This window comes from Mangifera indica, chromosome 19 (genome assembly GCF_011075055.1).
Source record: "Mangifera indica cultivar Alphonso chromosome 19, CATAS_Mindica_2.1, whole genome shotgun sequence".
Lineage (NCBI taxonomy): Eukaryota > Viridiplantae > Streptophyta > Magnoliopsida > Sapindales > Anacardiaceae > Mangifera > Mangifera indica.
Genome location: NC_058155.1, coordinates 8,134,754 through 8,162,662, shown reverse-complemented (window position 1 = coordinate 8,162,662; position 27,909 = coordinate 8,134,754). Strand labels below are relative to the sequence as shown.

At 32.8% G+C, this 27,909-nt stretch overlaps 4 protein-coding genes across 8 annotated transcripts in view; 2 read left to right on the top strand and 2 right to left on the bottom strand.

Annotated features, from left to right (window-relative positions):
- Window positions 1-27,909, top strand: part of LOC123203307 (chlorophyllide a oxygenase, chloroplastic-like) — a 57,569-nt gene that overhangs the window by 18,212 nt on the left and 11,448 nt on the right. The window lies entirely within an intron of this gene.
- Window positions 874-9,373, bottom strand: LOC123203299. Of its 3 annotated transcripts, XM_044619621.1 has the most exons (8): window positions 9,137-9,373; window positions 5,755-8,620; window positions 5,189-5,668; window positions 4,506-5,024; window positions 3,344-4,099; window positions 2,539-3,195; window positions 1,834-2,352; window positions 874-1,484 (listed from the first exon to the last, which is right to left on the bottom strand). In XM_044619621.1, exons 2-8 carry the CDS (start codon window positions 8,515-8,517, stop codon window positions 903-905), a joined length of 6,276 nt encoding a protein of 2,091 aa, XP_044475556.1. In that variant the 5' UTR covers window positions 8,518-8,620; window positions 9,137-9,373; the 3' UTR covers window positions 874-902. The 3 variants fall into 3 exon arrangements, with proteins under 3 accessions (XP_044475556.1, XP_044475557.1, XP_044475558.1); XM_044619622.1 differs by having other exon boundaries at window positions 4,506-4,970; window positions 5,755-9,373; XM_044619623.1 differs by lacking the exon at window positions 3,344-4,099 and having other exon boundaries at window positions 5,755-9,373.
- LOC123203309 (chlorophyllide a oxygenase, chloroplastic-like) lies at window positions 14,647-16,082 on the top strand. The gene is made up of 2 exons (XM_044619632.1): window positions 14,647-15,276; window positions 15,486-16,082. Exons 1-2 carry the CDS (start codon window positions 15,208-15,210, stop codon window positions 15,780-15,782), a joined length of 366 nt encoding a protein of 121 aa, XP_044475567.1. The 5' UTR covers window positions 14,647-15,207; the 3' UTR covers window positions 15,783-16,082.
- Window positions 20,274-27,909, bottom strand: part of LOC123203298 — a 64,170-nt gene continuing 56,534 nt past the window's right edge. Inside the window, exons 4-7 of the mRNA XM_044619619.1 lie at window positions 23,039-23,797; window positions 22,235-22,891; window positions 21,511-22,029; window positions 20,274-21,104 (exon numbers count right to left, since the gene is read on the bottom strand). Of these exons, the coding sequence (XP_044475554.1) occupies window positions 20,331-21,104; window positions 21,511-22,029; window positions 22,235-22,891; window positions 23,039-23,797 (2,709 nt within the window). The 3' untranslated portion in view covers window positions 20,274-20,330. The remainder of the gene's footprint in view (window positions 21,105-21,510; window positions 22,030-22,234; window positions 22,892-23,038; window positions 23,798-27,909) is intronic.

Sequence of the window (27,909 nt, the reverse complement as noted above, 5' to 3'; positions counted from 1 at the left end):
AAACAACGACTAAAGAAGCAATATCAAGAAGAGTCGATGATGCTTCTTCTGACAACGATGGGGAGGATGTTGATGAAGAAGACTATCAATCTGACATTCCTATGTATCAAACAATGTCGTCAAACTAGTCTGTGACTTTTTCCACCGTAGTTAAAACTAACAGGAAATTAACATCATCCTGCAAATTTAGTTTAAGCAAATTTTGTTATTATACTTTATTCATATTTTAATCAATAACAAATTATTATTTACTGCATCTCTAGTGAAGATAGTTGAGATAACATCCCATCCCAAAATGTCTTTCGTGTGCCACCTTAACATCCAAGTAGATCTTGAAACTGACATGATATCCACCTATCGATGTAGTGTGTCTAGCGTCTTGTATATCTAAAACTATAATTTCAACTTAAATCTGTTACTTTATAAAATTACAATCGTATTAAATCAATTCTATTTTAATCACAATTTTTTTTAAGTTAATAAATGATACAATTACTTGGAAAGCTAGCTAGAACCCCATGATACTATATTATTTCATAAGTTTTTCCTTTTTCTTTATAAGGTCGGAATCCATACAAATTTGAAAAATATTGTCACAAATCGATCGATACATCATCTACCATACTCGTACTCCCTATGGGTATGCATTGAACCCATCAATTGTAATATATTTAGAGATATTGTTTTTCTCAAAATCATTCCTTGATAACCCCATGTAAAGATAATACAACAGGGTCAACTTTACTACATCAGTGTTGTCCTCCCCTTAAGGCCTCTGTTGGAAAATGTAACCCAGATCAACATATGTAACTGATTTATGTCTGTGAAAATATGTATGTTGGATCTGATCTATGACCTTTGATGGAATATATATGTCAATATCTAACATTCGATTAAATGCCCTAATATGAAGTCTTCATATTAGGGCATTGACTCACAATATATATGTCAATATCTAACGTTTTCAGTTGGCTAAAAACAATCTCCTCTTCGGCTGTATCTACCTTAGTAGCTATAATCTCTGTCAGTGACTCACATTCTCTTACTGAGATTGTTGTGAGATGGACAAGAGTTGTTGCCGCTGAGCATGGCAATATATTTTCCAATCCATTACAACAGTTGACTTCCAAATTTTTAATGTTTTTGAAGCAGATGGCTGAGGATGGCATCAAATATGTCAAACAATGAGAACTCCATACTATCAGAGTTTGAAGATTTTGGAGAAATGTTTCCATTTGGGAATTTTGTTTCCTTTCATATCCTTCATATGGGAGAAGTTCTTGGAACGTACAAGTCAATAGACTGAGTGTTTCCAAATTGTGCAATTTTTGAAGGAGACCAAACAAAAATCCTACTGAATAATCATCAAAGCTATCCAGTCCAAGATATTTAAGTTTCCCAAAGCTCCTAGCTGGAATACGATCGAGACATGAGGATGTAATGTTATCGGCATTTAAAATCAATGCTTCCAAATTTGGTATGACCTGAAAATCGACGAACAAGTAAATACAAGTGACCAACAAGTAGTAGTTTGTTTCATTAGTTACTTTATATGAAACCATAAGCTACTGAAATTAACAATTAGAAAAGCTATGAAATGAAAAATACAAGGCATAATATCCTATCTACTTTAAAAGAAGGAAGGTGAAACTTTTAACTTTTTATCTTTTTCCAATTAATTATATATATTCTTTAAATAAATATAAGTTTGCAATTTGATTGTAAACATGACAAATTTCCACTCGACTGATTTAAACAGAAAAGAAAAAACTTAAACAAATTAAACTTAAATGACTATGCTGCAGTTTTTAGCAGCAATAGGAGAAGTCATACCTTTTCAAATGAAAATAGGGCAAGCTGGCTCTCTCCATCTGAAGTGTATACTTTGATCTTGTTACAATCAGACACATACAACTCCTTTAGCGTTGGCCACTCTGCTGTATGGGACCCCATATAAAAATGTTTGAGCTCTGGTAAATTGCAGAGCATGAGCCACGTTAATTGAGGAAACAAAAATTTTGGAGTTCCATCTACTTCTTGCTTGGATACAATTTCCTCCAATCCGCAAGACAATAGTGTAAGTTTTTTGAGTTGCAAAAGACCAGTAGCTATGGAAACTGGAAACAGACTTTTTATACTCCAACAGTTCTCAACAGTTAATGTTTCTAGATTCTGAAAGGTAAGAAGTCCTTGAGTAATAACAGATGGAACAATAGTCACCAAATTTTCACAAAATTCAACCCTCAATTCTTTTAATTTGCGAAAAGAATCTCTATGGAGTTGGTTGTGCCAGATCAACTGCAACTTACGCAAGTGCAAGAGTATCATCTCCTCCAACCTTGGAAAAGCAACCTGCAAATTAATATGAATTAAGATAAATAAACATATCACTTTCAACTATCACATAACAAGTGAATTTCTGATTAGTGTAGATAACAACAATAATATAATAATAAAATGCAAAAATTATATATTTATATATATATATATATATATATATATATATATTCTGAGAAAAAAAGTTTCAAATAAACAAACCTTTTCACAGAAGAGAGGTGCAATATGGTCTGATTGGTGCTTCATATCAGCAGAAATGAATGTCTCAATCTCTGGACATCTGGCTACTCTAATACTTTTCAAGGAGGGACAAGCCAAACTATTAATTCCTGAACAGAATCTTGTCAAGTTTGGCAATGCTTCAAGACTAATGGAGTTGAGTTGGGGGATAAAAATTTTATCAATCTCTGCATCATTTTCGCCTTCTTTCCTGATGATTTCTTCTATCAAACCACAGTCTTTCACTTCTATATCTTGGAGTTGAACAAGGCCTAGGATGAGAGTCGCTGTAAATATATATCTCAATCCATTACAATTGTGCACTCTAATAGACTTCAAATTGTTTAAGTTTAAAACATCTTGATGACTTCTCTTCGAAGTATGTCCACCTAATTTTGGCAGTGTTTCTGTATCAAACACTTGTTTCAGCGAATCACAATTTCTTACTTCCAGTGTTTCAAGATTTTCTAAGTCGCTCAGCACAAAAGATGGAATTGTAGTTGATGATTCCAAAAATGCGTCCAAAACCAACGATTTTAAATTATATAATAACCCCTCTGGAACTTCACATTTCCAAATTTTTTCTTTTAATTCAGGGAATTCAGAGAGTTTGAGATCCTCCATGTTGCTGAAACCAAGCTACCAAACACAAAAACTTAGGTTAGCACATGTTAAAACAGACCAAAGTGTAAAATAAAAAGAAAGGTATTTTAAGCCTAATGATATGAATTAATATCAAGGTCCCAGAAATTTTAAACATCTGTAAAAAGAATTTGTGTATAAGTACCATATTTGAAAACATCTGCTCGATAGTGGAATTAAGGTCATCCTTCCAAAAAGACTCTGCATTGATCTTTTCTGTTAGTTGCACCTCGTTTAATTTTGGTGTGCTCAAACCTCCTTGAGAAAAAGTCTTCATATTGGGGCAATGACTCACAATTACTTGTTCTAAGCATGGGAATCGAAATGCGTAATTGGCAGAGCAGAAGCATGTGAGGCTTTTTAAACAATGAAGTTCCAACAATTTCAGTTGATTAAAAACAATCTTCTCTTTTGTTGTATTTACCTCAATCGCTATAACCTCTGTCATTGACTCACATTCTCTTACTGAGATTGTTGTGAGATGGACAAGAGTTGTTATCGCTAAGCATACTAATATATTTTTCAATCCATTACAATGGTAGACTACCAAATTCTTAATGTTCTTGAAGCAGATGACCGATGGCATCAAATATGTCAAACAATGACATCTCCATACCTTCAGAGTTTCAAGAGTTTGGAGAAAGGTTTCCATTTGGGAATTTTGTTTCCTTGCATATCCTTCATTCGGGAAGAGTTCTTGGAATGTACAATCAACTAGATCAAGTGTTTCTAAATTGTGCAATTTTTTAAGGAGACCGAACTGTAATCCTACTGAATAATCATCAAACCTATGCAGTGCAAGATGCTTAAGTTTCCCAAAGCTCCTAGTTGGAATACGGTCAAGACATGAGGATGTTATGTTATCAGCATTTAAGCGCAATGATTCCAAATTGGGTATGACCTGAAAATCGATGAACAAATAAATACAAGTGACCAACAAGCAACAATCTGTTTCATTAGTTACTTTGTATGAAATCATAAGCGACTGCAATTAACAATTAGAAAAGCTATGAAATGAAAAAATACGAGGCATAATATCCTATCTACTTTTAAAGAAGAAAGGTGAAACTTTTAACCATTCATCTTTTTTCAATTAATTGTCTATATGTTTTAAATAAATATAATTTTACAATTTTATTGTTCAACATGACAAATGGCACTCCATTACAAATTAACAAAGACAAATTATTTTTCATTGAAACATGACAAATTTCCACTCGATTGATTTAAACAAAAATGAAAAAACTTATGCAAACTAAATTTAATGACTATGTTGTAGTTTTTAGTGACAATAGGAGAAATCATACCTTTTCAAATGAAAATAGGGCAGGTTGGCTCTCTCCATTTAAAGCATATACTTTTATCTTCTTACAATCGTACACAAACAATTCCTTTAGCATTGACCACTCTGCTGTATAGGACCCCATGTAGAAATGTTTGAGCTCTGGTAAATAAGCAAGTTCCAACGTCGTTAATTGAGGAAACAAAAATCTAGGTGCCCCACCTACTTCCTGCTTGGCAACAATTTCCTCCAAACCGCAAGAGAATAGCTCAAGTTTTTTGAGCTGCAAAAGACTAGTAGCTATGGAAACTGGAAACAGACATTTTATATTCCAACAGTTCTCAACAGTTAATGCTTCTAGATTCTGAAAGGTAACAAGTCCTTGAGGACTATTAGATGGAACAATAGTCACCAAATTTTCACAGAATTCAACTCTCAATTCTCTCAATTTGCAAAAAGAATCTCTATGAAGTTGGTTGTGCCAGATCAGCTGCAAGTTATCCAAGTGTAAGAGTATCAGTTTCTCCAAGCCTGGCAAATCAGCCTACAAAAAAAGGACAATGAATACTGGTAATGATAATTACAATAATAATTTTACGAAAATTTTTGGTAATTAAATGCATAAAATGGTCACAATAATGGCTATAAAGAATGCTAATAAGTTTGATGTTGACAGGCCACGAAAATTTCCATAAGAAATTAGTTCACCTTGTCATCAAACAGGGGCTCTATATTAGTAGTAAGAATGTTCTCCAAGCTCACTTCTACACTAGAAGAATTACGGAAGAATGTCTTCAAACTAGAGCAACTCTCAATGTGAAGTTCATTCAAGGTAGGGAATTGAACTAGATTTCCAATACCAAATCTTTTGAGTTTTGGAAGCCCTTGTAGCTTCAAGTAGAATAGTTTAGGAAAATTCATTTGAATTATCTTATCTGCTTCTTCTAATCCTTCTGACTCAAATATTACTGCTTCCATTGACTTACAGTTGCATATCACAAGCTTTTGGAGTTGCACAAAACTTTTGACCATAGAAGAGGAAAACAGAAACTTCAAACCGTTACAATCTTCCACTGTTAAGCATTTTAAGCACTGAGTATGCGTAAACATTGGTTTGAGTAGATTAACCCATATGTTCTCAACCTTAATTGAGGACAGTTTTAGGTTCTCCAATCTTGATAACACAACCTGCAGACAAAAATTTTATTCCTCCATAAACAACATATATATTAAAAGAAAATAAATGAAAAAAAAAAAAAGACAGAGATACATACCTCCAAGCCAAAACTTATGAACTGTGGTAGGCCTTGTAGTACTATGGAGTGCAATTGTTTAAACTCAGTCCTACAAACCTTTATGTTTTCATCAACATGGTCTTCACTTTCTTCACTAAAAATCTCCTTTAGCAACTTGCAATTAGTTACATCGATTTCTTCAAGCAGCAGTATGTTTTTGGCCATGGAGGATGAGAAGAGATACTTCAACTTGTCACAATCAGCTACTTTTATTATTCTTAATTGGCTGAAAGACTTTGCATTATCTAGGCCACAACATATCTTCTCCATATGACATAGATTAATAAGAAACATTGATTCTAAGATTGGAAAAGCATCATTAGAATGAATGCACTCCATCGAGTTGACAATATACAAAATTTCAGAACTATTTTGTACAGAGAGAAGCTTTAGTTCTGGGAAACCTTCACTATCAAGTTCCCAAAGTATATCTTTAACACCATCCAGCTGATCTAGATAGAGATACTCTGCTTTCTCCACCAAAATTTCGATCCCATACCTCATATGACGGCTTCCATTGAACTTTAGTTTCAATGTTCTTGAGTATTCATAATCATGAGGCCAGTCCCATACATCTCCAATATGTACTTCATACTTTTCTAAGTTCACTGGAATAAAATCTTGCTGTATGATCTGCTCATTCGGGATATCTATACATAAAGTGTTCAATTGAGACAATTCCTTCAACTCTGCAAGACTAGTGTTATTTTGTCCTTCAACTTCCCATCGATCAAAGCTGTTATATATATATAGCTCTTCTAATAGAGATAAGCTGGCGATGACATTTGGTGGGATTACTTTAAGCTTTGGACAATTGGTCAATTGTAAAAACTTTAGTCCTGTCAGTTGTTTAAATCTTTCAGGCAACTGTTCAAAATCACAAAATAGAAATTCAAGAGTCTCTAATTTCCTTAGCTCTCCCATCATTGTTATATCTCCCAAAGAGCAATTCCCGAGATATAATCTTTTAAGGTTTGTTAGGCAAACTAACGATGGTGGTGGTGGTAATAAATCAACTCCTCCCAATTCTAGTGCTTTGAGTTCTTTCATTCCTTCGAAAAGGTTGTCTGGGATTTGTAAACAAAGATCTTCTACAATATGATAAGTAAATAACTCTAGTTTTGGAAACTCTACCCTTTCAGGAAGCTCATGAATGTCTGTATAAGACAGATGAATTGCAATCGAATCTTTGTACATTCTCTTCATCAACACCTCTTTAATGCCTTTGACATCTTGAATACCAAACATACATTTCTCTTGGGCAATTGATATAACAGCAGTATGAACGACATCATGCATTTTGACCTTCACGTTATCACTACCTTTCAACAACAAACACGAATCCCGGAGATAATCAATCAACGACTTTATTCTATTCCTTCCATCATTAATTGAGTAGACATTTTGAAACAATCCCAACCCCATACCATTGAACAAGGGGAAATCAACATGTGGATATTCAGATAGGGCACAAAGTAGAAGTAGTAACTTGGCTTCTTCACTGTTCAACAATTGGTAACTCAATTTAAAAATTGAGTATAAAGTGTTATCCATTTCTGGAACACATCTATGATTATGACTTTTTAACTGATTTAGGGCATCCTTCCAGGCATAATCACTTTTACCTTTCAAAGCATTTGCTATTATTGTAATTGCAAGTGGTAACCCTGAACATTTTTCTACTATTTCCGCTGCTATGCCACGTTTTTCTGATAAATCACCAACGATTTTCTCAAACAAACTCCTGGCATCATCACCGGCTAAAGGCTCAACCGATATATTCTTCTGAGTTTTCATCTGATTTAAGACATCTAATTTTCTAGCTGTTAACAATATTGTGCACCGCTCTTGCTCATCATTGCTTTCTTTCCTGTCTTGTGGGATGCTACCTTTATCATCATAGCTTAAAGGAATTCCAACATCCTTCAGGTCAAGCTTCTCCCAGATATTATCTACTATTACAACGATTCTCTTGGACTTCATCCTGTGACGTAATTGATCAGCTCTTCCAAATAGACTCTCCTGGTCCCTAAATACCATGCTCAATTGACCAGCAATGTCGGCTTGAATTTGTTTAAGATCCGGCGTATGTGTTATCTCAGCAATCACCACCTCATCAAATAACCTATCTTCCTTGGCTTTCCAAGCAACTTTTTTGACCAGTGTGGTTTTTCCCACACCACCCATACCGTGCACTCCAATCACATTAACAGTAGAATCTTTCAATGCATCCATAATATCCTGGAAATTTGACTCTCTTGAGTCAAAGTGTTCGTACTCCTTACCCACAAATATGGATTCCGTCCTCTGTAGAAGGGGTGGGTGTGAAATTCTACTGAATTTTCCTTTTTCCAAGACCTTGGCACCAGCCTCCGCCACCTCCTCTGCCTCTTTGCTGAGTCTGTAATGTTTAATCAAATCAGGACACAACCCTTTGAAACAACGCTTCTTTGCTTTATCTTCATCGTCAACAAGCTTTGCTACCCGTTCCATGAACTCTTCCACACCCTTCAGCCACTCAGTAACTTCATTATAAATCTCTTCACCTTGTCTTTCAGCCACTTTTACATCTTCTTCCACATCTCCTTTTCTAATGTCGAGCTCCTTAACTTGCTCCTTCAGCTTCTTCATGTAGCTCTGGTACTTAAACACATAGTTAATCTGCCGACAACCGAATTCACACACTGTCTCTGTAACTCTCTCTGCAGCTTTGGAAGCAGCAGCAGTAGCCAGTTCAGCCATTACGTATTTCTTGCAATTTACTTTTTATCTTTTCCTTCTTTTTGGTTTAAAGAAGTAAAGCCACTGACAAACTCTCAATGAACAAAATCTAGCGACCAGAGAACTGCAGGAGTAATTCTTGGATAATTAAAACTAGAAATATGAGAAACAATAAGATCAAAAACATAATTTAGGAGAACTCTTTTTTTTTTTTAAACAATAAGATGAACAAAGTGTTTTTTTTTAATTTATTTTTTATTTTTTTGGTTTAAAGCTGAATATACAAGAGTGAAAGCTTTAAGGAAATGGAGAAGAAAAAGGAAAAAACACAGACAACTAAGAACTGCAGGAGAGTAAGTAATTTTTGGATTGTTAAAATAAGGGGGAAAGGGGCTTTTTTTTTTTTTTTTTGGGGTGGGTTTAAAGAGGTAACTCTAGCTAAGCAAATATAAAACAGAAAAGCTGAACGATAAAAAATCTAGCTTCTAGCAAACAGATAAAAGATGGAAATAGGAGGAATAAAAATCAAAGCAAAGCTAATAAAATACCAGAAAATTAATTATATTGAAACAGCAGAAAATTAAAAGACCGAAAAAGAAAACAATAGGAAGTGATTGTGGAAGGCTTAGAACAAGAGCACCTGAATCGCTATCTTTCTGAGACTTGTATTAGAGAACCAGAGAGCTGTGATGACTTATCTTCCGCGTGAGAGAGATTGACCCAACAAATATTCAGAGTGTTTGACTGCAAACGAGAAAGAAAGCGTGTATGAAGGATGTTCATTGCGAACCACATTTCCTTCAACTCTTTACACATGATCTAATGAGGCATAGTAATTGATTTCAGACTTGGGTTTTTCCGAGTCCCACCCACCAATGTGTCAAACTCAAAACTCAGCCCACTTACTTTCCTAATCTTCTATTCTCATTCCACCTGAATTTCTCTTCTCACCTACCAAGTGTTTTAAAAACCAGCTCAAATCTATTGGTTTGATTGGTTGAATCATCAATCTTCAAAAAGGAAAATAACTTCAAGTTATTTGAAAACCGCTTTTAGAGTTTAATCATATTAAATCAGATAATTCAAACAATTAACTCTTATAAAAATCAAAATTCGATTAGGTCAACATGAAAATTTTTTACAAACTTCGCTATTAAAAATGAGACAAAATTCTTAACATGAATAAGCTGAATAGTATTATGATTTTTTTTGGGAAATTATAATAAATGGCCAAAATTAAGGGGGTCTAAGCGAAATTATTCAAAACAATCAGGTTGAAGAAAAATATCCAACTTTTGTGAAATAACCAAACTGCCCCTATATATAAACAAAGAAAATTTCCTTCTTTCCCACGGTAATCTTCCATGTTTTTCACTGTACAAATTCAAAGAAAATTCGCACTCGACGATCATCCCACGATCGAAGAGATTTTCAGTGATTTTTGTGCTTTCCGATGATAAAAAATGGCAAAGAAGGCTAGTATATCTTCCCTAATCTTGTTTGAATCAAGTTATTGTTCATATTATTGAGATTTGAGTGAGATTTTACGGTTTGAAACTTTAGGGTTTCGATTTTGAATAATGTTTAAAATGTTTTGATTTTTGGTTATTTTCGTTGAATTTGTTGAAAGGTTTTGTATTATAGTCTATGTAAATTTGATTTATGTTGAAATTGGAGGCTGAAATGACTAATTTTTAGTCGAAAAATGTGTCCGAAGTGATCGGCAATCCGACCGTGGGAACAGTGTATCCCACGGTCAGGAGAGACTAACCGTGGATTAGGGGGTCAAGTAGTGTTTTCAAAACATTAGGGAGTTGACAGAGACTAGTTAGTCCACAGAAGGTGTTTTTGAAATTTACCATGTAACAGTGGGCTAACGCAGTGAATACCGTGGGTTGGAGAGAAAATTTACTTTTTTGAAACTGTAGAGATGCTAATTAGAGATGGCAATTTGGACCCGATTTTAGGGGCCCCGACCCTCCCCGACCCTAACGGGGAGGGGATTCCCCGATAAAAACGGGGAAAGGGGCGGGGATGGGGATGAAAAAAATCTCCGTAGTCGGGGACGGGTCGGGGACGGGGATACATATTTCCCCGCCCCGCCCCGCCCCTCCCCTCCCCTCCCCGCCCCGCCCCGCCCCGCCCCGCCCCCCCCTCCCCTCCCCTCCCCTCCCCTCCCCGCCCGGCCCGGCCCATCCCCTCCCCACCCCACCCCTTCCCACCCCTTAAATCTAATATATTAATATAATAATTTCTAAACTATTAAATTCTATAAATTTTTACATTATGATTTATTAAAACTATAACTTTAATTTTACTAATTTTTGAATTATCAATTATCAGCTTTTACTAATTTCTGAACTATTAATCTAATATATTAAAAAGACCCCAGAATCTCATTATCATAAAATGCAAATGCACCAAATTAATTTTATTTCAACTTCAAAACTTAGTTAGTCAATTCACCAGGTTTTACAAAAAAAAAAACAAATTATAAACTTGATAAAATCAATTGAAGTGAATGAAAAGTGTTAAATTTAATGTTATTATAAAATTATCCTAAATCACATACATGAAGAGCTACTAATGAAGAGATTGATTATTGCATATTGTTAGATTTTATGAAAACTTTATATTTGAACTAAAATAATAATGAATATTTTGTAGCTCTTGTAGCAAGTGATATTTTGGGAGAATATGATTTATTTTATTTATTGAAATACATAAAGGAATTAAAATTTATATTTACGGGTATTGGGAGGGGATTTTTCCCCGCGGGGATGGGGCGGGGATGGGGAGGGGATTTTTCCCCACGGGGACGGGGCGGGGATGGGGAGGGGATTTTTCCCCGCGGGGACGGGGAGGGGATGGGGAGGGGATTTTCCTTCGCGGGGAGGGGACGGGGATTATTTTTTATCCCCGTAACGGGGACGGGGCAGGGACGGGGATTGATATCCCCTACGGGGACGGGGACGGGGATTGATATCCCCTCCCCGCCCCTCCCCATTGCCATCCCTAATGCTAATAGATTAGAAAATTACTGAGACGGCAAGGGATAAATATTGGACCTGTTTGAAGTAGAAATTTTCTTAGGGGGTAAATTGATATTTTTCATATCTAAGGTTTCTTGACGTGTAGTTTTCAAATTTAAAATTCGGTTTTTTGATTTTTGTGTTTTTTTTACACATTTTACAATGTAATGACGTAATTTCTGTTCAATATTTCGATTTTTTCATTTATAAGATATATCGATTCGTATTTTTGAATTTCAGTTTCGTTTTTTCGAATTTCATCATTTTATCATATATCAACTCGTATTTTTCAGATTTTCGAACTATTTTTTGATTAGTGACATTCTTACGTATTTCAACTAATAGAGTTCGAATTTCAATTCCGTTTTCTCGATTTTCGTCGTTTTAGAATAAATCGAGTCTTTTTTTCAGATTTTCTAACGATTTTTCGATTGTTCACATTTTATGGTATTTCAATGTATAGAATTTGAATTTCAGTTCCGTTTTTTCAAATTTCGCCGTTTATGATATATTAACTTGTATTTTTCAGATTTTTGAATGATTTTTTGATTGTTGACATTTTATGGTATTTCAATATTTAGAATTCGAATTTCACTGTTTTAGGATATATCGACTCATATTTTGAAGATTTTTGAACGATTTTTTCATTATTGACATTTTATGGTATTAATTTCAGTTCCGTTTTTTCTTAACCTATTATTTAAATCCTTCGTGTATTATGTAATTTCAAAATACCCCTTATGTTTTTTTAATATTATTTTTTGCCCCTTATAATTCCCTGACATTGCATTTACCATCCTTATATATTGTCTCATATCAAAATACATCTATCTATTCTTAAAATTTCATTTATAATGTTCTTACAATGTTTAATATCAAAATGCCCCTCATATCTTTATAACATTTCATTTGATCCCTCATAATTATCTAATACTACATTTAACACTCTTGTATGTTGTCTTGTATCAAAATATACCTATCTAGTCTTAACATGTTATTTAAATCCTTTATATATTTTATAATATCAAAATACCCCATATATTATTATCTACTATTCAAGTATCCCCTTTACATAACATATAAACTGGATTTAACAAATAAAATTAAGTTTTTAGGTTAAGATTCGTATAAATACTTTTTTTTCACGAATAGCCTTTTTTCAATTCGAATTCAAAAATACAAACTTTTTTCATCCGAACAAACTTGTACTAATTGATATTGAGTAAAAATGAGAGTGAAAGTGAGTGTTTCAGTGAGATGAGAAGTATGTGTAATAAGAGTGAGAGAGAGGGTTTATATAGATATGGTGAAGGGTAATTTTGATATTTTAAAAAAAGTTTAGGGCATTTTTGCTTAGAAATAGGAAAATTGGGCTTTTTTGCTTATGAATAGGGAAATTGGACATTTTTGCTTAATGTATGGGTAATTAGGCTAAAATTAATAATTTCTCTTTTTTTTAAACCAAGATTATGTTTTGGGTGAGAGAAGGTGATTTATATATCTAAGTTTTTAAGTAAATCATTATATATAAAAATTAAAAGTAATGTTATATGTATAATTTTATGTATAAATAATAATATATTATTATTTAATTAAATAATTTTAAATTAAAATTAAATAAAATTCAATTATATAAATATATATTATTATTTATATATACAATTGTATCTACTGCTCTCGTTAGCTTCTTGTTTTGTACAAGAACAAAGCAATAGCTCCTTATCTTCATATTCAATTTTTTCGTTTCTCTCTCTTTCTCCTCTGTTTACTTAATTTTGGAGGGAAGAGGCCCCTCCCAATTCTGACATATGATTCGGCCTATGACTTCATTTTATAACAGCCCAAAATTTTTCAAATTTGTGTCCGTATTATTGTCCTAGAACTGATAATTTTTACCATATATAGTAAAAAGAAAAATGCAAAAAAAAATATATAGGGAAATGATATGAATATAATATAATAAACAATAAAAAATATATTTATAAAAAAAATTATAAAATTTAGATATAAACTATATATATAAAAGTTTAATATGGCAAATCATTAGTAATATTTTTTAAAAAATATGATAATATTAATCATAATTTTAATACTTTTTATAAATTTTTATGTTAAAATTAATATAATAATTTAAATATAAAATATTTAATCAATTATTAAATATAATATAATATAATATAAAATCTAGATGCAATTATCATCGAAAATTATTATTTTATAATTTTTTTATCAAATCATCATAAAAATATTATGATTTGTTAATATTTGAGTTAAGAAAATTAATTGTGCATGAAAGATACATATAATACCTTCATAGTAGCATGAGCACTGTCGCTACTGTTGCTGCTTTGTCTCTTCCAACGTCGCTGTGTAGACCATCCAAGTTTAAAAAAAAGGTTTGTACTATTTTCTTTTTTGACTGGTTTGTTTATATGGGTGGTTTTTATTTTTGGAGAGGAACTTAGTTTTGGTGGTTGATTTGTTAGTTGAATTTGCTGCCTGTTTGAGGTGTTCAACGTTAAAAAGGTGAATGTGTATTTTTATTTGTTTGTAGATTTCTGGTAAATTTGTTTTGTTTCATACGGGTAGTTTGGAGAGGAACTTAGTTTTGGTGGCCTTATGATATTTGAATTACCTGCTTGCATTTTGGTGTTGAAAGTCGAAAGATTCGAATTTGATTTGTTTATGTGATGGGTTTATCTAGGTTGCTGCTAGGTTTGTTGGAATATACTTAATCGTTGTATAATGTAGTCTTGATAGGTTTATTTGGTGGTTTTTATTTGGCCATTTGTAGAATATGGATCAAGTTTATTGAAATGTTGTTTCAGTTGTGGATTAGAAGTGGCACCACATTGGAAACGTATGAATCCCTCCTTTTGCTCTTGCTTTTGTTCTGTTAAGTTATTTGCATTATTGCAGGGCCTAAAGAAAAATGTGCCGCTTATGTTTTTGAGCAAATCATGCATTAATCAAAAAGAGAAGGGAGCTTTCATAATTTTCTTAAAGAGCCTAAAGTTTACCGTAATAAGAGAAATCTGTATGTGGTTAAAGTTTATCAAAGAGAGCATGATAGATTTAAAAGGTTTGCTGATAGAGTTCCTCTGCGTTTACCGGAAATAACATGTCCTGTTTTCTCATATTAAAATTGGTGTGGGTTTATAGCGTGTTAAAGGAGTATTCAGGGTATTAGCTGTAATTGGGGAGGACAGTAACTTAGGAGATAAGAAGACTGGATGGAGCACACGCTTTGATGTGGAGGATCCGAGGTCTAAAGTCCCTCAATGTAAAGGAAAGTTTTCGGATGTGAACCAAGCGCTTGAAGTAGCTAGGTACGATATTCAGTACTGTGATCAGAAGGCTCAACAAGATGTGCTCTCAATTATGCCATGAGAAGGTCTCTGCTATTCCTGGCCTTTCTTGACTAAATAGAGTTTTTCTACTACCGTTTGATTCTTAACATTGTGCAGGTATTACATTTATTTATCTTCATAAATTATGTGGATATGACTAACAAAAGCAGAATATTCTCAGAACTTGAATAACAGTGATAACTGGGCTGATTTTGTCTTGGCACTATCCTGAACATTTGGGAGTTCTGATTGCTTCCTTCAGATAATACGCACTTTTTTTGACAATTATGTAGGTTGTTAAAGTTCTAAATCCTCAGGCACGTGATTACATGTCCATTGGCACAATGAGGAAAGAGCTTGCTGAGTTACAAGAAGAACTATCTCTGGCTCATAATCAGGTCTGGAAAGTCAGCAATTGCTGATATAACATGTGACTTAAATGTACTTTAACACTATCTATTAATCTAGATTCTGTGACTTGGGTAGATTGAAATTCTTTCCATTTTTAATCAAGACCTACATGCAACATTTAAAGGCTAAAAGACACCCAATATTCATGGAATTTATAACTGCCATCTCATAGCCAATTTTCTGTGAACAAAAACAGGTTCATATATCTGAAGCAAGGGTTGCCACTGCTTTGGAGAAACTAGCTCACATGGAAGCATTGGTTAATGATAGGCTGTTACAAGATAGATACACCTCAGAATCTGATCAAAGTTACTGTTGTGCTTGTACTTCTATGCAATTGCTGGATACCACTATAGCAAAGTTGCCCCAGAAAAGGTTGAATGTCTCCGGTCCAGTTCAATCTTATCATTCCCTATTGAAAAACTTCTGGTATGCAGTTGCTTTCTCCTCCGATCTCAAGGATGATACCACGGCAAGTCTTTCAAAATTATGATTTTAAGGGAATTAAATATTTGATCTGCGAATTTCATATCCTAAAACTACCAAGATCGTCTTCTGCTGAACTGAAGCAAGTTGAATGACTGGGGTTCCACTTTCTTTGTTTTATGTCATCAAATATTTAATTTTTACAATAGCTGCGTTACTGAACTGAAGCAAGATTTGATCTGGAGATAGATCCGACCCGCCCGTGAATATGAGGGTCTATTAGTCGCCTAAAAAGTTATACCCACTCGTGAATTATGTAGATCCGACCCGAACACCTGAGTATCCGTTTTGATCCGGAGAAAAATTTTATTTCTTAAGAAAAGCATAACTCAAAAGATAATACTTGTTTATTCTTTTCTTGCAGCGAAAAAGGGCTCAAAGCAAAATTTATGTTTAATGTTTACCGTTGTCTAAAAACAATCTTTGAAAATAATAACAGTAAAAATGTGTTTATTATTGAATTTTAAGATAAATATGAAATATTGTGGTGTAATAGACAATCATAATATATAAATTCCATGGTTTTAAAAATCATATCGAACCGATTAATCTGACTGATTGAATCGTCAATTACTTATTAAATTGATTAGATCGTATATAAAATCGGGTTTGACTCTATTAATATTAAAAATTGATTTTTTTTTTCAAAATTTATTATAAAAATGTGAACCAAATTTTATTTATCATATTTGAATACATATATCATCAAATTAAACTCATTTTAATGTTAAATAAATCAAATTATACATTTAATTATAGGTTATACAAAAATTCACTGATCAATCGATCCAATCATGATTTTGGACCAGATCGTTTTTTCCATCAGATTGATATCCGATCTGGTTCTAAAAATATTGGTAAATTTTTTTTATATTTTATTTTTTTAATATCTTAGTTATTTATGAGATTTTTGGTTGCTTTAATTATATTAGAAAATAAAAATAATGCGAATAAGTATTACATATTTTTACAAAATGAAATAGAATAAAAACTTTGGGTGAGCGACATATTATAAAGGAATCGAAATCATTTAGTACTCCAATTTTAATTTTAGTTTTCACTTAAAACCAATTAACTTAAAGCAGGTTCCAACTCTAATTTTTGTGGTAGACAACTAAGAGGTTATTGAAACACCTTTAATTAATATTCCTCATTGAGGAGGTCTGGTACTCCAACAACATAGTAGAAGTTTTGAGTACTTATTATTATTGTCAACTACGAAGGGCAAAAACATTGGTAGGGGATGGTTTCCAAGTTTTTGAGAGATCCAAAAAACGAAGACACTCCAACACTTGTACAAAACATGTTGGGAATGTTTCCAAAAATATATAAAATTTTGAAACGCATTTTTGTTTCAAAAACACTTTTCTTCATATTGAACAAGAAAACTAGAACATTTCTTCTCAAATATGAAATCCCTACCTTACAATATATGTTATCTTTTCTAATCATACCACACACTTTACAATTTCTTGGATTTCCACTTCTTTCAAGATCTTTCATTTGAATTTCATGAGTATTTTATTAAACCCCTTTTTACAAAGTTTTTAGAGACATTTGTTTTTTTTTTAATTTATTGATATTATTTTGTTTGATTTATCAGATAATAAAATATTTATATAATCAAATATTATCGACAGTAATATGATGATTAATATAATGAGTAATCAGATTATTATCTATACTTAGTATTAAAATATTTTCAAAGTAATATTTTTTTATTACAATTCTATCTAAACTTATTAATTTTTAGAACAAAAATACCCTAATTTTCACTTAATGTAACAAGAAACATGAAAAGTATTTCAGAATAATTATACTTAAGAACATTTAAATAAAATAATAATTTAGTATTATTTTATTAAATCTAATAAAATACAATAATTATTTATACATATTTTTATCAAATATAATAATAATTTATACTTAATAATATTTTAAATAATATTTTATTTTTGAGGTCAATAGACTTATTCCCACCCAAGGTTTGATATATTAAAAAAGTTTTATCCACTTCGTTTTGAGAATCCAAATATCTATTTGTGAACTGTTACTGCTAATCTTTTCTGTTAGTTTAGGGTTCAAATAACTAATTCTCTTTCTTAGTGTAATGACTAAAATGCCCTCATTAATTAATTTAGTTGAAAGATGAATTTCAACTATTTAATTTAGTAATAGAATTTAAATTACTGATTTACCCTTAATATTGTAATATCCAAATTATATAAACGGACTCAGCATTATGTTATTTTCTTAAATTCATTATCCCGAGTGATTTTTCAAATCAAGTGAGCAGAACAACAGGTGAAATAAGCTAAAAAGAACATAACAGTAGCATGTAAAAGCTTCTGTGCATAATCTACAGCTAAACGAAATGAAAACATTTTATATGTACTTATCACAACAAAACCAAACTACGGGAGATGCGGCGTTTTGATGCAGCGGAATTGATTTTGATTTGGGAAGGGAATTTGAAGGGGCTTTGGATTTGGTAAGAAAGTTGGTGGGAGATTTGATTTTGACTGAGAAATAAAAATTTTAAATTTTAAAAGCTAAAGGGATTGTATTATAATAATAAGTATTAAAAGTTAGATTTTTGTTATCATATAAATTTCTATTTTACCTTGATTTCTTATAAAAATATTAACTATAATAGTTTATGTATAGATATTTAAGTTTTCAAAACTTAGCTGATAAAACTTTGTCAATACAATCAACCTTGGATGGGAAAAAGTCTTTTTCACCTATTTCGGTGATAAAAGATTATTCGAACCGGCTTCACCCTTAATCTATAAAAAAATCTTGCTTCTTTTGATAGGAAAGCTGATGTAGAGAGGTGGTGGGGGCATCATAAGATCACAAGTGAGCTCTCCATTATGAGTAGTTGAACACTAAAACCATTGATAATCAAATTATTAAAAATTTTATTTCATCTTCTACAGGAACATGTACCTCAATAGTAAAAAAAAATATAAACTCACAATTAAAGATCTATATGAATATTAATAACAATAAATTTGACATGTGATAAAGAAACGTCATTATTAAAAACACACAAAAAAAAAAAATAGAGGAAAAACAAAAACACATCTGCTTTTTGCTTTCTTGAAGATGCTCACTGTAGTAAAAAATGGGACCCAAATTCTTCTTTTTTAAAAAAAAAAATGATTTAAAATAAGTTTTTTATACCAAATCCAAACCCAAATGATGTTTTCGTACGTTGTTGAGAATAAATTTGAGATGTCTTCTGTACGTATTCTAGCCTATATGTATTCTTATTCCAAGCCAAGCGAGGGTGGGCCTTTATATATATTCAAAAAAATTTTAGATAGGTTTACATAGAGACTTTCAGGTTTTTAAAATTTTAGGGTGGGTCTTGACCTACCCTCAATATAAGCCCAGTCCGCCCCTGCCTTTATGTGTTCTTGCTTGACCTTCAATTCCTCTTGCATGTATCTACATATTCAGGCAAATGTAAAATTCTCCCGGAATATGAATGTCTGATTTTATTAAAATTTTAAATTCTCCATTGTTTCAGTCAAAATAATATATGTTCTTTTCTAAAAGCGAACAAAACCCAAAAAACAAGGCAAACAAGAAATAATAGAATACCAAATAAAAAAAGATACATCCAAAATAGTTATGATACCATTTGTTGGTTTCTTTAAGAATCAATATATTCATAATCCAATAATCATAACAAAGGATATTTATTTAGTTCGAATTTTTTTAAACAAAGTCCTATATCCAAAATATAGGAAATCTTCCAATTGAATCTACTAAAAAATAAACTATTACAACTTACAGTATAAGAAAACATAAAAATTTCTCATAATAAAATAAATTGTAGCAGAGAAGAATAAGTAAACAACCAATAGAATTCTATGTTGTTGAAATTTTAGCGCAAGATTTACTAAATTAAACAACATTAACAATATAATAACAAACATCAAAACACAACAGTATTTACTTAGTTTGGATTTCATAAATGAAATCCTACGTCCAAAACAAAGATATTTCTCTGGTCAACCTACTAAAATAATGTATAAATACAAAGTTTATACAATAATTTATCAAAATCGACAAGATTAATAAACCATTAACCTTAACAGGGAAGAAACTAAAAAAAATAAGCCAGAAATTTATCATTAGAGAAACCAAAATCAACAAACTAAGAAACCAAACAAAACCCTAACAACCTAGAGAGACAACTAAACTCAAACGAGAAAAACTTTTCGAATGTACAAAAAGCAAAATAACTAAGGTAAAACTCTACTTTTATATGTTTAGTTAAATATATCATGACCAAGAATGTCCATGATTTAATCACAATATTACAAAACCGTCATTAAAGCCAAAAAAACTCATTTACCCTCAAATTATTTAGGACAACACACTTAACATATCAAATTCCACCAACTCAAATAACTTTGGTTTTTTTATAATCAAGGATAAAAAAAAATCTAAGCCACCAAATGACTATTTTTAACCCTACCAAGAAATGAAATATCAACCCCGCTTTAATGAATTACGATTATGCCCTTCAAGTAAAAGTTTAAGACAAACAAATCCCACACATGTGTTGGATAGTGGAATTAAGATCACCCTTCCAAATAAATTTTGTATCAATAATCTCTGTTAGTTGTACCTTCTTTAGTTTTGGTGTGCTTAAACCTCCATGAGAAAAATTCTTCAAATTGGGGCATTGACTCACAACCACTTGTTCTAAGCAGGGGAATCGAAAAGTGTAACTGGCAAAGCAAAAGCACATGAGACTTTTCAAACAATGAAGCTCCAACTTTTCCAATTTATTGAAAACAATCTCCTCTTCTGTTGTCTCTATCTTAGACTCAGTTGTTATAACCTCTGTTATCAACTCACATTCTTTGATTTTGATTGTTGTGATTTGGACAAGAGTTCTTGCCGCTGAGCATGTTAGTATACTTGCTAATCCATTACAACAATCGACTTCCAAATGCTTTATGTTTTTGAAGCAAATGTATGAGGATGACATCAAATATGTTAAATGATGACATTTGTCTGCCGTCAGCGTTTGAAGATTTTGGAGAAATGTTTCCATCTGGGAATTTTGTTTCCTTGTACATCCTTCATATGGGAGTAGTTCCTGGAATGTACAATCATATAGATCGAGTTCTTCCAAATTGTGCAATTTTTTAAGGAGACCAAACTGAAATCCTATTGAATAATCATCAAAGCTTTGCAATCCGAGAAATTTAAGTTTTCCAAAGCTCCTAGCTGGAATACGGCTGAACCATGAGGACGTTACGTTATCGGCATTTAAACCCAATGTTTCCAAATTGGGTATGACCTGAAAATCCATGAACAAGTAAATACAAGTGATCAACAAGCAGCAGTCTGTTTCAATAGTTACTTTATATGAAATCATAGAAATTAACAGTTTCAAAAGCTATGAAATTTAAAAATACAAGGCATAATATCCTATCTACTTTTAAAGAAGAAAGGTGAAACTTCCAACCATTTATCTTTTTCCAATTAATTACATATATGCATTAAATAAATATAATTTTGCAATTAGCTTGTAAACATGACAAATTGCCACTCTAATATTAATCAACAAATGCAAATTATTTGTCACTGAAACATGACAAATTTCCACTACTGTTTAAACAGAAAGGAAAAACTTACACAAGTTAAACTTAATGACTATACTACAGTTTATGCTACAGATTTAGTGGCAAAAAGAGAAATCATACCTTTTCAAACGAAAATATGGCAGGCTGGCTCTCTCCATCTAAAGCATATACATTTATCTTTTTACAATCGTACACAAGCAATTCCTTGAGCATTGGCCACTCTGTTGTATAGGACCCCATGTAGAAATGTTTGAGCTCTGGTAAATTCTCAAGTTTGACCCACGTTAATTGAGGAAACAAAAATCTAGGTGCCCCAACTACTTCACCCTTGGATACAATTTCCTCCAATCCGCAAGAGAATAGCGTAAGTCCTTTGAGTTGCAAAAGACAAGCAGCTATGGAAACTGGAAACAGACTTTTTATATTCCAGCAGTTCTCGACAGTCAATGTTTCTAGATTTTGTAAGGTAAAATATCTTTGAGTCCTATCACATGGAACAATAGTCACCAAATTTTCACAGAATTCAACCCTCACTTCTTTCAATTTAGAAAAAGAATCTCCGTGAATTTGGTTGTGCCAGATCAGCCGCAAGTTATCCAAGTGTAACAGTATCATCTCCTCCAACCTTGGAAAAGCAACCTGCAAATTCATGCAAAATCAGAATAAAAAAACGTATCACTTTCAACTATGCATACATAACAAGTTTTTTACTTGTTAGCCTAGATAACGTTAATAATATAGTAAATCAAAAGAATAATAAAATGCAATATATATATATATATATATATATATATATATTTATTTATTTATTTATTGTGAGAAAAATTGTTTCAATTAGACAAACCTTTTCACAAAAGAGAGGTGCAATATGGTCTGATTGGTGCTTTATATCAGCCAAAACGAATGTCTTTATCTCTGGACATCTGGCTACTCTAATTCTTTTCAAGGATGGACAAGCCAAACTGTTAATTCCAGAACAGAATCTTGTCAAGGCTGGCAATAACTCAAGATTAATGGAGTTGAGTTTTGGGAAAAAAATTTTATCAATCTCCACATCATTTTCTCCTTTTTTCCTGATGATTTCTTCTATCAAAACACAGTTTATTATATCTATAACTTGGAGTTGAACAAGGCCTAGGATGACAGACGGTGTAAATATGTATCTCAATCCATTACAATTGTGCACTTTCAGAGACTTCAGATTGTTCAAGTTTAAAACATCTTGGAGACTTCTCTTTGAAGTGTGTCCATCAACATGTCGCGGCCTTTCTGTATCAAACACTTGTTTCAACGAATCACAACTTCTTACTTCCAGTGTTTCAAGATTTTTTAAGTTGATTAACACACGAGACGGAATTGCAGTTGATGATTCCAAAACAGCGTCTAAAACCAACGACCTTAAATTACAAAAAACGTTGTTTGGAATATCATATTTCCAAATTTTTTCATTAAATTCAGGGAATTCAGAGAGTTTCAAAACCTCTATGTTGTCGAAACCGACCTACCAAACACAAAATATTGGGTTAGCATGTGTTAAAAGAGAAAAAATGTAAAAGAGAAAAAAAGGTATTTTAAGCTTAAAGATTTGTATAAACATAAAGATCCCTGAAATTTTAAACATTTGTAAAAAGAATTTGTGAAAAAATACCATATTTGTAAACATGTGTTGGATTGTGAAATTAAGATCATCCTTCCACAAAGACCCTGTTTTGATCTGCTTTGTTTGCTGCACCTTTTTTAATTTTGGTGTGCTTAAACCACCCTGAGAAAAAGTCTTCATATTGGGGCATTGGCTCACAATTACTTCCTCTAAGCATGGGAATCGGAATGTGTAATTGGTAGAACAGAAACAAGTGAGACTTTTTAACCAATGAAGCTCCAACGTTTTCAATTGACTAAAAACAATCTCCTCTTCTATTGTATCTACCTCAGTAGCTATAACCTTTGTCAATGATTGACATTCTGTTATTGAGATTGTTGTGAGGTTTACTAGAGTTGTTGCTGCTAAGCATGACAATATACTTTCCAATCCATTACAATTGTGAACTTCCAAATTCTTAATGTTTTTGAGGCATATGACTGAGGATGACATCAAATATGTCAAACGATGACATCTCCATACACCCAGAGTTTGAAGATTTTGGAGAAATGTTTCCATTTGAGAATTTTCTGTCCTTGTATATCGTTCATGTGGGAGTAGTTCTTGGAAGGTACAATCATATAGATAGAGTTTTTTCAAATTGTGCAATTTTTGAAGGAGACCAAACTGAAATCTGACTGAATTATCATCAAAGCATCCCAACCCAAGAAATTTAAGTTTCCAAAAGCTTCTAACCGGAATACGATCGAGACATAAGGATGTTATGTTATCGGGATTTAAGCCCAATGCTTCCAAATTCGGTATGACCTGAAAATCAATGAACAAGTAAAAACAGGTGACCAAAAAGCAGCGGTCTCTTTCGTTAGTTACTTCATATGAAATCGTAAGTGGCTGAAGCTATCTAAAAAGCTATAAAATGAAAATATACTGGGGAGAATATCCATCAACTTAAGTGAGAAAAGAAAAAACCTACCTGACTGTGGTGCAGTTTTTAGTGGCAAGAGGGGAAGTCATACCTTTTCAAATGAAAATAGGGCAGGTTGGCTCTCTCCATCTAAAGCATATACATTTATCTTGTTACATCGGTACACGTAAAATTCCTTAAGCATTGGCCACTCTGTCGTATAGGACCCCATGTAGAAATGTTTGAGCTCTGGTAAATTCTCAAGTTTGACCCACGTTAATTGAGGAAAAAAAAATCTTGTTGCCCCACCTACTTCACCCTTGGATACAATTTCCTCCAATCCGCAAGAGAATAGCCTGAGTCTTTTGAGTTGCGAAAGACTAGCAGCTATGGAAACAGGAAACAGACTTTTTATATTCCAACAATTCTCAACAGTTAATGTTTCTAGATTTTGAAAGATAAGAAGTCTTCCAGTACTATCAGATGGAACAATAGTCACCAAATTTTTACATAATTCAACTCTCACTTCTTTTAATTTAGAAAAAGAATCTCCATGAAGTTGGTTGTGCCAGATCAGCTGCAAGTTATCCAAGTGTAAGAGTAGCAGCTTCTCCAAGCCTGGCAAATCAGCCTAAAAAAAAAAAACAATGAATCTAATAATAATTATAATGATAATTACAATAATAGTTTTAAGACAATTATTGGTAATTAAATGCATATAATGGTCACAATAATAGCTATAAAGAATGTTAAAAGTTCCACGCTGACAGGCCAAGAAAATTTCAAAAAGAAATTAGTTCACCTTTTCATCAAACAGAGGCTCTATGATAGTGGTAGGATTGTTCTCCAAGCTCACTTCTACAGTAGAAGAATTGGGGAAGAATGTCTTTAAACTAGAGCAACTCTCAATGTGAAGTTCATTCAAGGAAGGGAATTGAACTGAATTTCCAATACCAAATCTTGTGAGATTTGGAAGCCCTTGTAGCTTCAAGTAGAATAGTTTAGGAAAATTCATTTGAATTATCTTATCTGCTCCTTCTAATCCTTCTGACTCAAATATTACCGCTTCCATTGACTTACAATTGCTTATCATAAGCTTTTGAAGTTGCACAAAACTTTTGATCATAGAAGATGAAAACAGGAACTTCAAACCATTACACTCTTCCACTGTTAAGCTTTTTAAGCACTGAATATAGGAAGACATTGGCTGGAGTAGATTAACCCATATGTTATCAATCTTGATTGAGGACAGTTTCAAGTTCTCCAATCTTGGTAACACAACCTGTAGACACAAATATTATTCCTCCACAAACAACTTATAAATTGAAGGAAAATAAATTAAAAAAAAAAAAAAAGACAAAGAGATGCCTACCTTCAAGCCAAAACTTATGAACTGCGGTAGGCCTTGTAGTACTACCAAGTGCAATTGTTTAAACTCAATTTTACAAACCTTTTTGTTTTCATAAGCATGGTCTTCACTTTCTTCACCAAAAATCTCCTTTAGCATCTTGCAATTAGTTATATCGATTTCTTCAAGCAGCAGCATGTTTTTGGCCACGGAGGATGAGAAGAGATACCTCAACTTGTCACAATCAGCTACTTTTATTATTCTTAATTGGCTGAAAGACATTGCATTATCTAGGCCACAACATATCTTCTCCATTTGACTTAGATTAACAAGAGACATTGATTCTAAGATTTGAAAGGCATCATCAGAATGAATGCACTCCATCGAGTTGACAATATACAAAATTTCAGAACTATTTTGTACTGAGAGATGCTTTAATTCTGGGAAACCTTCTCTGTCAAGTTCCCAAAGAATATCTTTAACACCATCCAGCTGATCTAGATAGAGATATTTTGCTTTCTTCATCAAAATTTCAATCCCATACCTTATATGACAGCTTCCATTCAACTTTAGTCTCAAAGTTCTTGAGGTTTCATATTCATAAGACCAGTCCCATACGTCTCCAATATGTACTTCATACTTTTCTAAGTTCACTGGAACAAAGTCTTGCTGTATGATCTGCACATTCGGGATATTTATGCATAAAGTGTTCAATTGAGGCAATTCCTTCAACTCTGCAAGACTAGCATTTTTTTGTCCTTCAACTTCCCATCGATCAAAGCTATTATCTATATATAGCTCTTCTAATCGAGACAAGCTGGCTATGACATTTGGTGGGATTAATTTAAGCTTTGGACAATCGCTCAATTGTAATAACTTAAGTCCCGTCGGTTGTTTAAATCTTTCAGGCAACTGCTCAAAATCACAACTTAGAAATTCAAGAGTCTCTAATTTCCTTAGCTCTCCCATCATTGTTATATCCCCTAAAGAGCACTCGCAGAAACACAATCCTTTAAGGTTTGTTAGGGAAACAAATGACGGTGGTGGAGGTAATAAATGAACTCCTTCCAATTCTAGTGCTTTGAGTTCTTTCATTCCTTCGAAAAAGTGGTCTGGGATTTGTAAACAAAGATCTTTTATAGTATAATAACCAAATAACTTTAGTTTTGGAAACTCTACCCTTTCAGGAAGCTCATGAATGTCTGTATAAGACAGAGAAATTGCAATCGAGTCTTTGTACATTCTCTCCATCAACACCTCTTTAATGCCCTTGACATCTCTAATATCAAACATACATTTCTCTTTGGCAATTGATACAACAACAGTATGAATAACATCATGCATTTTGATTGTCTCATTATCGTTACCTTTCAACAACAAACACGAATCTCGGAGATAATCAATCAGTGAATTTATTCTATTGCTTCCATCATTAATTGAGTAAACATTTTCAAACAAACCCAACCCCATACCTCTTGAAAAGAATTGAGAGACATGCGCACCATTATATAGAGCACAAAGTAGAAGTAATGACTTGGCTTCTTCACTGTTCAACAATTTGTAACTCAATTCAATAGTTGAGTATAATGTGTTATCCATTTCTGGAATGCATCTATGATTATTACTTTTTAACTGATGCAGGGCATCCTTCCAGACATAATTACTTTTACCTTTCAAAGCATTTGCAATGGTTGTAATTGCAAGTGGTAAGCCCGCACATTTTTCTATTATTTCCGCTGCTATACCACATTTTTCTGATAAATCACCAACGATTTTCCCAAACAAACTTCTTGCATCATCACCAGCTAAAGGCTCAACTGACATATTCTTCTGAGTATTCATTTTATTTAAGACAGCTAATGTTCTAGCTGTTAACAATATTGCACACCGCTCTTGCTCATTATTGCTTTCTTTCCTGTCTTGCGGGATGCTACCTTTATCATCATAGCTTAAAGGAATTCCAACCTTCTTCAGGTCAAGCTTCTCCCAGATATTATCTACTATTACAAGGATTCTCTTGGAAATCTTTAACCTGTGGCGTAACTGATCAGCTCTTCCAGATAGACTTTCCTGGTCATTAAATACCATGCCCAATTGACCAGCAATCTCGGCTTGAATTTGTTTAAGATCTGGAGTTTGTGTTACCTCAGCAATAACCACCTCATCAAATATCTTATCTTCCTTGGCTTTCCAAGCAACTTTTTTGACCAGTGTGGTTTTACCCACACCACCCATCCCGTGCACGCCAATCATATTAACAGTAGAATCTTTCAATGCATCCATAAGATCCTGGAAGTTTGACTCTCTTGAGTCAAAGTGTTCGTACTCCTTACCGACGAATATGGAGTCCGTCCTCTGCAGAAGGGGTGGGTGTGAAATTCTATTGAAGTTTCCTTTTTCCAAGACCTTGGCACCTGCCTCCGCGACCTCCTCTGCTTCTTTGCTGAGCCTGTAACGTTTAATCAAATCAGGACATAAGATAAAAAATGGTTTTTTTTTTGTTTTTTGGATTTTTTGTTTTTTGGGTTTAAAGCTGAATATATAAGAGAAAAAGCTCTAAGTAAACAGAGAAGAAAAAGGGAAAATACAGACAACAAAGAACTGCAGGAGAGTAATTTTTGGATAATTAAGACAAGGGAAAAAGGCTTTTTATGTTTTTTTTTTTTA

Coding starts and splice junctions, on each gene's coding strand:
- LOC123203299 (XM_044619621.1), bottom strand. CDS start 8,517: ATGGCTGAACTGGCTACTGCTGCTGCTTCCAAAGCTGCAGAGAGAGTT. Junction 3,196..3,343: donor AGCAGATGTTTTCAAATATG/GTACTTATACAC, acceptor TGTGTTTGGTAG/CTTGGTTTCAGCAACATGGA. Junction 2,353..2,538: donor CACCTCTCTTCTGTGAAAAG/GTTTGTTTATTT, acceptor ATTAATTTGCAG/GTTGCTTTTCCAAGGTTGGA.
- LOC123203309 (XM_044619632.1), top strand. CDS start 15,208: ATGTCCATTGGCACAATGAGGAAAGAGCTTGCTGAGTTACAAGAAGAA. Junction 15,277..15,485: donor TATCTCTGGCTCATAATCAG/GTCTGGAAAGTC, acceptor GAACAAAAACAG/GTTCATATATCTGAAGCAAG.